The sequence below is a fragment of the Motacilla alba genome, chromosome 4 (genome assembly GCF_015832195.1).
Source record: "Motacilla alba alba isolate MOTALB_02 chromosome 4, Motacilla_alba_V1.0_pri, whole genome shotgun sequence".
In the NCBI taxonomy this organism is placed as follows: domain Eukaryota; kingdom Metazoa; phylum Chordata; class Aves; order Passeriformes; family Motacillidae; genus Motacilla; species Motacilla alba.
The window spans coordinates 71,681,709-71,695,983 of NC_052019.1; the positions used below are offsets into that span (position 1 = coordinate 71,681,709).

General features: G+C 46.6%; 1 protein-coding gene across 5 annotated transcripts in view; it reads right to left on the reverse strand.

The window, feature by feature from the left end:
* Positions 1-14,275, reverse strand: part of ANKRD17 (ankyrin repeat domain 17) — a 69,094-nt gene that overhangs the window by 2,554 nt on the left and 52,265 nt on the right. For 4 of the 5 annotated variants that reach the window (XM_038134317.1, XM_038134312.1, XM_038134314.1 and 1 more), the window contains 16 exons: positions 12,500-12,648; positions 11,298-11,409; positions 11,007-11,152; positions 9,879-10,021; positions 9,223-9,436; positions 8,700-8,875; positions 8,290-8,452; positions 7,445-7,540; positions 7,156-7,272; positions 6,499-6,670; positions 5,819-6,266; positions 5,578-5,733; positions 5,213-5,362; positions 3,090-4,738; positions 1,941-2,138; positions 1,100-1,348 (listed from right to left, as the gene is read on the reverse strand). In XM_038134317.1, coding sequence (XP_037990245.1) covers positions 1,100-1,348; positions 1,941-2,138; positions 3,090-4,738; positions 5,213-5,362; positions 5,578-5,733; positions 5,819-6,266; positions 6,499-6,670; positions 7,156-7,272; positions 7,445-7,540; positions 8,290-8,452; positions 8,700-8,875; positions 9,223-9,436; positions 9,879-10,021; positions 11,007-11,152; positions 11,298-11,409; positions 12,500-12,648 — 4,338 coding nt within the window. The remainder of the gene's footprint in view (positions 1-1,099; positions 1,349-1,940; positions 2,139-3,089; positions 4,739-5,212; positions 5,363-5,577; positions 5,734-5,818; positions 6,267-6,498; positions 6,671-7,155; positions 7,273-7,444; positions 7,541-8,289; positions 8,453-8,699; positions 8,876-9,222; positions 9,437-9,878; positions 10,022-11,006; positions 11,153-11,297; positions 11,410-12,499; positions 12,649-14,275) is intronic. The other variant, XM_038134313.1, reaches the window with a different exon arrangement.

The window sequence follows — 14,275 nt, forward strand, 5'->3', positions numbered from 1 at the left end:
TTGAAGTAATTGACTGAAGCAGAAAGAAAGTAGCATCCCAAAAGCCAAGACAGGCACAAAGGACGACTTATGCAGCTGCACAACACAAATAAACAGTGAATTTCTAAAGCTTTGTCTGGGTGAAGACCTCTAGTGAAGTAAAAAAAGGGTTTTATATTTGGGGGAAAATTCCAGCACAGTCAGTCAATTAAAACCTTCAGCTGTCTGGACTCAGTCAAGGAGCAGAACAGATTGCTCTGAATGATGGAGCAGCTCCAATCCTTGCAGGTTTTCCAGAGCAGACTGCACAAGGCCCTGAGCAATACAGGCTGAACTCAGGGCAAACACCATTTTGTGCAGGAGGCTGACGGGACAACCTAAGGTCCGATCCAACACCGTCTCAATGTTCATACCCCCCAGCCCAAGCAGAAAAACCTAGGGAAATGAAATATCAACTCCCACAAAAAACTCTATCAATATGGAAAAAGTTCATCCATCTCCCAGAAATTGCATCCAAGACTCCCGACAAGTTTGGTAAGAAAAGCTGTAGGATCACTAACTGAAATTGTTAATAAAATCCAAAATACTAGATTCTATGTGACTCCAGGAGAGCCAAGAACCTTGTGCTAGTAGAAGGTGAATGGCTGAAAAGAACAAAGGAAACCCAAATGTGGAATATTATCACTTTATAAAAGCACCATCCTCAGCACAAAAAGTTCTACCTTAGCTGCAAATTAAATATTAACTCCTACCGTACAAACAACCTCTTTACCAACAATAAACTCCAGACAGTTATCTTGTGACACCTCAATTTCCCCTCTTCCTCAATTCGATGATCCTCACTGTGCACATCCCTGGAAGACCTGTTTTTTTTTTCCTGCTCCTACTTGGGAGTACCAAATCCTCATAGCCAGGACATTTCAGCACCCCCGAGGGTTTCAGAAACCTTGTTAAAACAATCAAGTGGACAGCAAGGCTATGAGAAGTCCTTGCTCCAAAGCCTTTGGAAAGAACGTTTCTGTGTTTTCGGGCACTCACCCCAGCACGCTCCCGTGCTGAAGACAACTTTGTCAAACACAATGGTGAGATCAACTGAAGTGCACCTCTGAACACCACATACCTTGACTGCCACCTATACCTTCGAAGGACCAGATCCCACTGTGTCCCACTGGAGCAGCCAAGTTGCTCCCGATTACAGAAGGAGTAGACGTTCCAGTTTGTCTAATACGTGCAGACCGTTCCGTCCCAATGGGAACAGGAACTTTTCTGTCCTGAGAAACGTTACTGGGTTTTTCTGATCCCAAGGACACTGCTGAAGGGGTGGGAGAGGGTGCTCGTACTCCAGAGGACACGGACTGAGCAGGAGATTCTGCAAGGAGAGCAACAGGAGCACTTGGTGATGGCAGCCAGATCCCACAAACCCGTCCCTCAAGGTCCAACAACCGACAAGGAGAGTTGGTTAACGCCACATTCATCCACCTCAGGATCATTTTATTTCCAGATCACAGAGATATTCACCACTGATTTAGCCCCTTATATAAAACACTTATCACGCCCTGGTAGCTCAGCCACTGGAGGACACAGACCACAAAACCTTAACCAAGCGTCACTGTCTGTCAGCAACAGAGGATTTGAGGATTGTATGCTAAACCAGAGCTGAAATAAGCCCACATAAACCTGTGTCTTTGTTGAGTTTGTTTTTTCTTCGTCTTTTTGATTTGCTCCCTGGGGTTTGTCATTGTTTCTGCCAATAAAACAGATGAACACGTTCCCTAAATAAGCCAGCACTCAACAGCTTATTTGTTTTCTGTCCAAAAAACCCCTAACTGCAGGGACCAAAGGCAGAGGAAGGTACCGGAACCTGCCCTGAGGATTTAATCCTGGAATTCCTTACGCAGTTCTGCCAGACAATTTTATTTACACAGCAGCTTCTCAGCAGCTCCCTGCTGACCAGAACTCACCATTTGATGCTGATGAACATGGAGGCAATAAACTAAGAGGGGAGAAATGCTGTCTGTTGAAATTAGCAGCTGCAGGCGCTCCGCCCAGCGGCGTCCCGGGCGCGTAGATCTGCCCTCCCGACAGGTTCGAGGCAAAGGTCCCCAGGTGTGTCGAAGAAGGTGTTACAGAAGCATAGGGAGAATCCATACTGACAATACCTGCGAGAGAAAACGGGCACAAGTGACTCCCACAACTCCAACACTCCCGTGTCATGGAAATGGAAAGGAAAACTTTTATCCAGTCTGTCCTTGGGGGCGGATTGAATAAAAACTTTCCAAAGGAAAATGGAGCATCAAGCTTCACACTCTGCAAGTCCATTCAGTATGTGGCAGTTGTGCTGTGCTAAATCATTTCCTTAACATCAAATGCCACAAATTAGCCAAGATATCCCAAATACAAGAATTATTGCTCCCTCCATGTCTTCCTGAATGAACAAAGGGAAAAATAAAATCTTAGGGATCTAAGACTCTTGGTATATCTTAGGGGCACACAGGGCCCTGGTCAAAATGCTGACTAGTATATCAAGGTGAAAAAAATTCAACACCATCATATTCAAAACACAGGAAAGGAAGTGCTGTTTTATCTCTCAATCTATTAGCCCCTCAGTGCTCCTACAAAAACAGGCAGGGATGGTCCAAACCGTCTATGTACTTTCTGGAAGCTACATAACAGGTTCTGTGACAGCCCCTTGGCCTCTGCTTTGGGCAGACAGCAAAACATCTCACTAAAAACGCAGGCAGTCAAGGACATTACATTCTTTGGATCAAATTTAGTAATTAAGAGAACACACCTCCTGTAAGTTACAAGTTCACTTTTTTACCACCCTAATCCTTGGAAGGTGCTGCACATTTTTCTGCAGCCTCAGGACAAGGTATCACAAACTCCAACAGTCACTATCTGGAAGCAAAGGGAGGTGGAAATTAGGAGTGTTTTATATCTCAGCTATTGGAGAGGAGCAGACTGGAATGGCCAAACCCCTATTTTATCAGGCTCATCACTGCCAAACAGTTACTAGATTTCACAGGGCACTTAAAATGAACCCCACCTGGCTTAAAAAAACACAAGAATAAACCGCATTACTAGGCAACGGACACAAGCCAGAGGCTTACCTGAGGGACTCGGAGCTGGCCTCTGTAACGGTGGCCTAAAACCTGGGGCTTTGGAAGTATCAGACTGATGTAACGGATCTGAATTTGGCAAAAATGAGGACTTAGCTGAGAGCATGGACTCCGGTGTTGTCTGGGAGGAAACGACGGACCCACCCCAGAAGGCATGAGCAGACGTGGGGCTGTTCTCGAACAATGTACTAAAGGGCCCAAAAGGCAGGGTAGCACTGAAGTTGTTCCCCATGGGCTTGTTCGCCGGGTGGGCCGAATTCTGAGAAGCACTTTGTGTACTTAAGGTAGAAGGAAGCTGCACTGAAGAAGGAACGCTGTGGGGCCTTTTGATGTGGTTGACGTTGAGGACTGCGACGGAGGAGTTTTGCACAGGAGCTGGATTCTTGGGGACGCTGCCGGTCCCGTGGACAGGCGGTCTGATGGCTGGGGTTTCCATCTTGGCTGCGGGCTGAGCAGACCCCATGGCCGGCTGGGACACGGGGTAGGTCATGGGAGCGTTGCTCGCGCCTACCGCCGGAGCGGATGAGCTCGTCGCCGCTAAATTTGGAGGCACAACCATGCGAGGATCTGGCGCGGGGACCTGAGGTTGCTGGAGAGGGGGCCTGACCTCCGGCAGAGGAGCTCCCGGGGGCTGCTGATGAGCGGGATGCACGGAGGAGCCGCCGGTCCCAGGATTGGGCTGCCTGCCGCTGGTCTGGCCGCCCGCATCCACGGCGGGCGGGCTCCCCGCGTCCGGCTCAGAAGGAGGCGCACCTTTGTTGGGAGAGGCCGCCGCGCAGTCGGGAGGACTGCTCCTGGAGACGCCCGCCGGCTGCGCAGGAGGAGAGGGAGACGAGGGGGAAGATGCGGGGTAGTGTTCTTTGGCAGTAGGAGTCGGATACGTGGTGTTGGTGGGCGCCGTGCTCGTGTTGCTCGCCGTGGTCGTCACGGTGGTGGTGGTGGCGTTGGACGTCTTCACCACCGTGACGAAAAGCTGCCTCCTGACCGAAGGGGAGCTCGGGTTGCCGCTGGCCGAAGATCCAGGCACAGTAGAAGCCACTGAAGTCGTCGTCGCCGTGGGGCTCGTCGTCAAAGAGCTCGCTGAATTCACCTGAGAACCGCTGCTGTTCTGGCTGTTGTGGCGAGGCACCATGTGAGGTTTCGGCGAGTTCGTCGCTCGGGCGGGGCTCAGCGGCCTGACGGGAAACGGGCCCCACGTGGACTGGGCCGGCGGGAAGGTACCTCCGAAGTGCGTCATGGGCAGCCGCGGCGGACGGATCTGCTGGAACGTCTGGGCGGCCAGGAGCGCGTGTGCAAACTGCGGAGGAGGATACGCCAGCGGAAGAGAAACTTGGAAACCGGGCCGCACGTTGTTCACGGGGTTCTTGATGCTTTTGTGGGTGGACGCTGAGGAGATGGCAGGCACGGTGAGCGCGGAGGCGGTCTGAGATGTCGACGAAGCAGCTACGGTGGTCACTTTGATGCCCACGAGAGAACTGTTAGCAGCTGTAGTGGCGGCAGGTGTCGAGGACCCTATCTTGGAATTTGCAGTTGAACTTTTCAAACGGTTCTTTGGAATAAGTTCATCGATTTCCTTGTCCGGATCCTTAATCAGAGCATTGATCAACTGCGTGGCCTGTCTGGTTGATTCTGTGCCACCCCTACAAAAAAGAAGGATAGGGAAAAGTGCATTTACACACGTTATGGCCAAAGACCTCCCACATGGGATCCAGCCTGTCTTCTATCACCCTAACACAAACAGAAAAATAACTCTCTATCCAAAAACTGAGCTTGGCACAGTCCTGCTGCAGACAATTACTCAAGAAGTTCAAGCTGAATACGCCAAATCCCAAAAAACTCAAATGGATAAAATATTTGCTTCCCTAACTGTTCCTTCATATTTCACCATGCACTAACAAGCCCAAACACAGAACCCCACCATTTATTTTCCCACAAGCCATCTTTTGTACCTGCTGGTGGTGTACTCTGTTTCCCCACCCCATTCATGTCCCCTGCTTCCAAGAGATCTTCCAAGGAACAACCATATCAAGCCTTGAATTTTCCTATGCAGACAAACATTCTACAAGGAGAAAACAGCCACACGACAGAGCCAGTGCAGGCTCCTGCTCACCCACCTTATTGTGATGATTCGGTCTCCAGTTTTATCCTTCTGTTTGTCAATGTCTATATGCGCTCCCGTGCACTCCCGGATGGCGTTGATGTTACACCCTCCTCTGCCAATAACTCTGGAAATCACAGTCGATGGGACAGAAACCTTCTTGGATCTACACAAAAAAAGAAACAATATTAAGAAGGAAACACTTCCATGGCAAGAAGCTGTGGGCAAGGCTGGTCAAAAAGAACTCTGTATTTTCTGATCCAACCTATGCAGCAGCAGCTTTGTGAGATCTCAAACCCACTGAGAAGGTCATTCGCTAACTCCAAGGAAGGCTACACAAAGGACAGCATCAAAGGGAATTAGGGGAATTATTTTGCTTACCTTCTCACAACTTCCTTCCAACCTTCCTCCCTTTTCTGACCACGTTTAGGACTAGCGATGGTTAGCTTTCCATTTGGAGAAGAAAGGGGAGAAGGAGCGGATTTTGTGCAAGTAGACAAGGAATTACTCGTCACTTCATTAATGACTTCAGACAACCTGCAAAAGGAATTAAATGCTGTCATTATGTGGGGGAGAAAAAAAAGATGACTTGCGCTTTGCATTCATGGCCACAGCAACTCACTTGATGGATGACTTGCCAGGCACCGCTTTCCTCTCATCCTTTGGACAAGTGACGAGCACCGACGGCTGCTTTTTGTTGCTCTGTGTGTTGGTGACAGCTGTGGAGGAATGATTGTCACTCTTGTGGCTGCTGTTGCTATTGCTGCTCTCATCGCTGCAGCTGGAGATCCTCATATTGTCACTGTCACCGCTCTCGCTGGTGCTGCTGCTCTTGGATTCCCCATTCACCTTCTCAGGCTGGCTATAGGAAATGGGAAGCTGATCATCAAATATAATCTGAACGTTGTCAGGGGTTACTTTGTTTTTCCTGTTTTTCCTCTTGGAGCTCGTTGTGGTGATGGTGTTATTCCTCTTCCCATGAGAGCCTGCTAACGTTGTCCAGGTTGCAGATATGCCTATGGTGGTGGTGGTGGTAGCACTGGGAGGCTCCATTGGGACCTCGGGATCATCTGATAGAAGAGTAAAGAAAAAGCAGGAGTAACTTAGCTGGTTGGAGGAAACCTGAGTGTTTTGCTTGCCAAATCACACCTGCCCTATCAAAAAACTCTAGGAGTAACTGTTTTGCAAAGCTCCAAGAAACACACAAAACCTTAGACTATGAGACATCCATAAACCTATTACAGATGTCATACCAGCTCATAATGAATTTCATTCTTTTCTTGGAATAATTGCAGTAATCACCTTCAGCTTTTAACTTCTCCTTCTCCTGAGCAGCTTGAAGTTCAAAGTTCTCTTTATTTTTTGCTTCTATTTCTTCTAGTTTTCGCCTTTGCTCTTCTTTTTTCTTCCTCCTTTTCTCTTTTCTCTTCTCTCTTTTGGCAGCCAGAGCCAGTCTCCTGCTTTCTTCCCTTAGCTACAAGTCAAGCACATGGAACAGCCTTACAAAATGTCCCATGCATTTCAAGAAATCCAAATGCTTTTTATTTCCTTAGACTTTTCTGTTCTATTTCTAGTACAGTACCATGTTTTTTAGTAAATTAACTAATTTTTTTAATAGTTAGGACACAAAATTTGGTTTAGACCTAAAATCCATACGAGTATGACTAGAAAATGCCACACTCTTTTTTTTTTTTTTTGACAAATCATATTCAGAAATCCTTCCTTTGGTACAGAGGAAATAGTTTTACATTGGCATTTCCTGATCCAATGTCCCTGAATAACAGCAAAGATGAAAGATTACCTGAACAGCAAGAGGCTCAGCTCTGGACACTCCAGTTACGGTCATTACACACACTCCTGTACCCCAATAACTACTTTTACCGACCTTATCATCTTGAAGGAACGTGAAATTGCAATTTTAAGAGAGAAATATTCCCAGCTGCAACTCTTTGCACTTGCCTTCTCCAAGTCCAGCTCCTCTAGCAGAATGCTGGCGTTTTTGTTGGCTTCTGCAGCCTGTCTATCTTTGGCTTGAACGATTGACTCCATGCACAGGTGGCACTTCTTCAGCATCTCCTGAAATGACAAAGGGCATTGAGAACCAAGCGCCACGTGCTCTCATTGCCTGCTGGTTTTCCTCAAAAACTCCAATGGGACTCGTGCTATGGCCGAAAGCTGGCCAACGTCACTGTCTCTGAGGCCGAGACACGACAGTGTTCCTTGTCAAGTGTTTCCTTGCCCCCCTTACCTTATCAGTGATGGTTGCTATGTATCTCATGCACTCCGAGTCGGACGGGAACTGGTTCACCTCCTTCACCAGGTAACGCACCACTTTCACATGACCCTGCAGAACACATTTCAAGGACAACACCTGCTATCAGACCAGCTGCCTCTGGCTTTCTGAGAAACACTTCAGCCCCGCACTCCTTGCAAAATATTTATTTCCAGCTCCTCACCACACAAAGCTCTCAACACTTGTTTTGACATCTTTCTCACCTTCTGAACTAGTGAAGCACATTTCTGCACATCTCTGCCACCAGAGAAGCCAAGTAATTACCTCTCATCAGGTTGCCCTTACTCCAGAAGTACTTGCACAAACCTCTGCCTTTTTGGGGTAGTTTTCAGATGCCCAACTCTAACAGCTTAACAGCTACAGGCTTCTCTACAGTCAACTGCAATGTTTTCAGCACTGCAACACCTCAACTACACTCCCTTACTAACAGAAATCATCTGTAGACTCAAATCAGGTAAACCACACTTTTTCTGACCCAAGTCCTCACCCTCTCTTGCATAAGGAACCGATCCTATTTCCCCCCAGTTCTATCACACAGAAACACACCGCAATTTTCACCCCTCACACACAGCAGAACCAGACTCACGACATGGCCTATAAAGCCAATCGCAATTAGAATTGAACACAGATATCACACAGGTGACACACATATCTGCTGCTGAAGATTCAAGGCCAAGTATTCAAATTAACTGAGATATTATTAAATATGTAGCTTCTGTCACTATGTTCTGTTTCTAACAGCTATGTAGGGATGAGCAAAACAATCCTAGCTAAGAGCTGAGCTGAACTCCACCACCTACCTTTCGGAAGGCTGCCATGAGAGGAGTTATTTTCCTGTTATCAGCTGCATCCACGTCAGCTCCAGCCTGGACCAGCAGTTGGACCACATCGAGATGCCCCCCATTTGCTGCCAGCCACAGCGGAGTATTGCCCTTCTTGTTCCGCACATCGATGTGAGCTCCCCTACAAAACCAAGCACATTCCATCAAAACCCTGCACTGAGGCCAAAGGAAGCACTTTGGCCCCAAGAAGAACTTCATCTGAGTCCCTGGGATAAATTAAATTATCTGATAGAAGCCAACAGACACAGAGAACCTTTCCCATTTCCTGAGGCTGTACTGACTATTTGGAAATATCATTGGATATTGGGAAAATGAAGCCCAAAGACAGCCACGTTTCCCATTCAGCTGCTCGCTCGCCAGCACCGTACCTGCTAATGAGGAGCTCACAGAACTTGTAGTGCCCTTTGTCCGCTGCAATGGTTAAAGCTGTGTCTCTGGATGAAGGTACTGGGGGAGCGTTGACATCGGCGCCTTTGTCCAGCAGGACCCTGCCCACCTCTGCGTAGCCCCCAGAAGCTGCTTCCATTAACGGTGTCAGACCAGTCTGGGACAAGCAAGCAGGAGACACAAGCCATTAGTGGGGGGAGTGGCTTACCTGAGACACAGTGTTGATTTGACTCAAACATAATGGATTACTGTCCTTATGCTTGTAAGCACCTCAAGATCAATCAACACATTTTTTGATGAGCTCTGCAACCACCAAAATCTTAGCCCTTAAATGCAGCCGTGTTTTTCTATATGATTATCTGGTTCAGCTCCGTTAACTGGACTGGAGAACTGAACTAGAGAAGCTGACTTGCACAAAGGCAAGAAAATCAGGCAGCAACACAGACACGACGACTTACAAGCACCTCCCTCTGGAGCCCCCTCCAGCTGTTTCCAGCTCCTTACCTTGGCTCTGTGCTCTACGTTAGCTTTTCTATCAAGCAGCAGGCTGACCACCTCAGTTCTTCCTTGGAAACAGGCCAGAGTCAGAGCTGTATTCCTGTTGGTCTCGATCTGGGCATTTATATCAGAGCCCATGTCCAGTAACAGCTTGACAGCAGCAGTGTGCCCATTCATGGCTGCCAGCATCAAGGGAGAAATGCCCAATTTGCTACCAGTTCTGAAAGAGAAGAAAGAAAGAACCACAACTGTTTTAAAGGTCATTTCAGAATGAAATGTGACTGTAACAAACTAATGGAGGCAGAGTATTCACACACCGAAAAATCAGCTGCATGCCAACTTCTACTGAACCCACACAAAAAGTTCTCCACAGCAGTATGGTTTAGGACAAGTGTTTCTACTTAGAAACTACACTTTTATTTCTTGATGGCTTCAAACTGAAGGGCATCTCTTATGAGGTGTGCTTGTAACGTACAGTCTGTGTTTGGCCCTTGGCTTGTACCTGCGCAGCTCACACCTGAGCTGTTTTCTACCTCCCAACGGATGCGGAAGCATGGCATAACTGCACACACAGAGAGAAAACTACTCAGGGAGAACACACACAATTTCCTCACATCACTCACAACCAAGCACATGAGATAAGGGCTGTAAAGGGAACTTGCCTGGAATTGATTTCTGCCCCAGCATTCAGCAGAATCTTGATAATGTTCACGTAGCCACCCGAGGCGGCGAGGCTCAGAGGTGTGTAATCAGACACATTCCTGTGCTCCTTGTTTGCCCCTCGAGCTAGCAGCAACTCCACCACCTGCAGTGTTTCAACAAATGACATCTGGTTTGCTCCCAAACTTGCAAATCTAGCCAAGACAAAAGCTTTTTAGACCTAAATGTTCTGTTGGAAGATGTCAATGGTAAGAAAGGCGCTTTTATCAGTTGCTTTGCTATACTCCTCGCCTTCATGACTGGGTGAGGCCACACCTGTGTCCCCAAAGCCACTGTGAAACTTCCTTAAAAAAAAAAATCAATCATGGCTGCTCATGAGTGTACCAAATTCAACAGCAGAGTAAGGAAAAGCAGATCTCCCCATGATTATTTCAGCCAGACCCAAAAATTCAGTTTCAATATGGTATACAAAGTACTCCTGCTTTTTGTCCTCTCCTGCAGAGAACTTGACAAGACACTGAACTGCCTAGCAAGTTAAAATCACAGTGCACACTGAGGTGAAAACCCACGGTGTCACTTCCAGTGCAATGTTAAACTTGCTTCCCTTTCAGGTTTTAAACATGAAAAAAGTTTAGATCAGACCTGCACAATTCTCAAGAAGAATGTTTTCCCAGGAAATCCCAGAACAAATATACTGTCAAACCCAAAATCTGGGCAGGAGGGTGTTCTGACATCATCTCTGCCACTCAAAGCCCAGCTTTTTCCCATTTATCCCCCCAAACTATGATAAGGCTCACGTATGGAACCCATTTGTGTCTAACTCCTGATTCTCAGCACCAACAATCCTGACAGCATTCACTTTCATATCTACATTTAATCATGCTGGTACAAGTCCATAATGGGCACTAATGACTGCATCCATGAGGACACCTGCACAATGCCAGTCCAGTTATCAAAAGAGAAAAAGCAGTCTAGATGAGACAAGTTGTAATGTGTAAAACGGAAAATGTGAAGCTCTTGGCATCTATTTTAAACACGCATCCTGTGTATCTTTTCTGGAAGATTCTTGTACTGTACTGACACAATATGTCATTCACACACTGCTTCTCAAGATTTAAGGTTTACTTCACCTCTTGCCTCCCTCCTGAACAAGCCAAAGACAAGGGAGTGTCCTTGGTTCTCTCAGACTGGGCTTCAATATCAGCTCCATTATCCAGTAAGATTTCCACAACACCCACATGGCCGGCTGTAGCTGCCAAAATGAGCGGAGTAAACCCTGAAACAGAAAACATGACACGAGTTACAGCACCAGAAGAGCAAGCCTGAAGGTTTCACATCAAGTCCAGGTTTACCGGGGATTTATTTAGTGGGACACACTGGCAAAGCAGCCAGGGTTCGTTCTGCCACAGTGAGATACCCACCCTTCTTGTCCCTGTGCTCAATGTTAGCTCCTCTCTCCAGCAGGGTTTGTACCAGTTCTTCATGGCCACCAGCACAAGCCAGCGTCAAGGCTGTGTCATGGTTACTCTCAGTCTAAAGCAAACAGACATACACACAAAATAAACACTTGCTTTTTCAAGTACAGCCCCTGTTATAGCCAAAACAGAACTGTACCCACGCCAAAGGAAAAAGCTTCTATAAGCTGAGGGCATGTTTATGGATGCCCCTCTTGACAGCTGCGTGCAAGCTCATGACAGGATTCTACCTCTCAAGGCAGCTCTGCTGGGAGGTTTAGGAGGAATCCTGACAGGAACTGAGATTCTTCAAGAACTGAGCTCTGATCTGTGCTCTCCTAACCAGATTAACTTCTTTACCACTGCCTGACTGTGACCTTTAGATGGTATAATGAAGGTAAGAATTCTCTCTCTAATTCTTAGTGCTTGGTTCAGCCAAAGGCTTTATCTCAGCGGAATCCAAGCCAAGTGCCACAACCAACTACACAGCAAGGGCTGATTTTCCAGAGGCTTCTCTTTTCTCCCCAGTGATCTCATGCCTTTCCTCTGCTCCATGCTGCCCAATCTTAATCATGTTATGTAGAGCCCAGAGCTGTGCATTGATATATGCCAGTCAGTACGTGTAAGCTTTTTGCTGATGGCCAGCTAGCTCCAAGTCAACAGAAAGCTGCCCTTTTAACAATTATTTTCATACAGAAAAGCCTTTCCCTCAGTGGAAATGAGAGCTTGAATTATTTCCTCTTGCTAAAAAAAACACAACAATAATTAGTTTCAAGACTTTCATACATCCGTGATCTCTGGCCAATAACTCGGAAGCACAACCAAAAAATTCTGTGTGCAATGCTTTAAGGCTTATTTTTGTCTTAGGATGCCAGGCCAGAAAACATTTAACTTCTGTCAGTAGGCAGCTCTGCTGTTTCTCATAATCCCACTGACAACAAAGGAATAAGAAATGCAAGTGTTTAGTCATTCAGAGACCTTTTTTTGGTTCGGGGAGAGCACAGAGGAAAGTGGGTTGTGACTCCCGGGGGCGTCGCTCTGGCTTTCTAAAAGCAGCAAATCCAGTCCCCAGACCCCAATCCATTATACAGCAGAGCTGTTTGCCACCACTGAATTATTCAGGACGCAGGAAGAAACAGCCTGGTGCATCTGTGAGAGCGGCAGCTCACCTGGGCATCGATGTCTATAGCAGGGTAGATGGGCAGCATGGCTGAAGGAGAAATGATGGGGCTCGGAGTCGGCGTCTGAGGTTGGGACACGGAGGTTGCAATGCTGTGGGTAGGAGTGTTTGACATTGCAGATGCTCTTCCACTCACTGCTGTTGGACAGAAGAACCACACTTAGTCAAAGCAAAACACTTCCCAAGTGTAATGTGACAATAAAGGGACAGTGGGATGAATTCCCACCGACACATGGAACTCCTTAAAAACTCTTGCTTTCCACAAATATATGTCTTCCACACCTTGAGCCCCATCTTTGATTCTTGAACTCTTAGAATTTGAACTAGGAAAAAGGTTTACTGCATTCAATCAAAGGAAGAGTTAAGTATCAGACTGACGTGTTTTAAAAGCCCACCATAAGATTTTTTTTTTTTTTTTTAACCCAAAGATCTTTCCTACAACAAATCAGCCATAATTTGGACCTGGAGCTCCATACCTTTGGAAGCAGGGCTGCAGAACAAGTCCAACCAACGGGTACCTATGCAACTTTTCTTAAAACAGTTTAAATGGTTTCATGTAAAATTCCATCCAGCCTTCACCCCCACCCCCATAAACAACAAAAAAGCAACAGGGCAGGATGCTCACACGGCAGGACTGGCTGAAACCAGAGAAGTGGAAGCTTTGTAACAGCAGGTTGCAGAGAGTTTGGTCAGGTGTCAGGTAAGCAAAGGTAACACCACTGACAGTGATAACAGTGCATGGACACGACACAGATAGCACCGACTGCCACCACGCTCCCTGAAGCTCATCCTGTAGCTGGCACGTCCAGGAGCACACAGCCAACTGGAGTCTAAAGCAGCTGCTGGGGAAAACACCCATTTCCCTACTGTTCCTCAGAAGAACTCAATGGCTTTTCCCCCTGTCACTTCTCCAGGGTTTCTCCAGCTGCTTCTCAGGTGCAACAGGAAAGGAGAAGGTGAAGCACTACACACTTCTGTCCAGCTGACAAAAGCACTTGAAACTGCAAAATGAAGCAGTTTCCCAACTGATGCCACGACACCTGTATCCTAACAGGCCCAGCTGTGTGCTCCCACCTCTGCGAGGCACCCATAATTAATGTAATTTCTGGATTTCCTACACAAAATCTCACCAAAGGAGCTAATAAATGGCACCAGGAGAAGCAAGGAACCCTCAGCTTCTAACAGAGCAAGTATCATTAACCTTATATCTAAGACTAAGTCAGAATTCAGAATTCCAACTCCCTTGATTGAGATCTTTGAGTGCCTTTTGAAAACTTATCTCACAAATCACACTAGGTATGGATTTAAATTAACATACTGAAGATGTGCCAAAATATTTTGACATAAGGTCAAAAACTGCAGGTGTTCTTAACAGTTTCTAAGAATTCCTGCTCAAGTCCAAAAAAGGAGACTGGGAAGCATCTTGTCTATTACAGGAGACATTAGTAAATTCTCAGGCTAAAAACAAATGAAGTTAGTTAAGAAGGTCTCGGTTCAGGTAAAGTCTACTTTTTACATTTGTAGTGAGGGGAGAAAAAACAACAAAACACCCCAATTACTGCCCCCACCCCCCCAAAATACAAAACAAACCAACCCAAAAAAAGAAAGACATGTGCTCCAGCAATAATCCACAAATTTCGTTCATATACCTGCAGCACAATTCACTGGGACACAATATTCATTTTTATGGGTAATCACTTGGGTTATATTTATTTCAACATCACCTGCGTGGAGTTCAGATTTCTAATGAACATGCCAAAGGTGA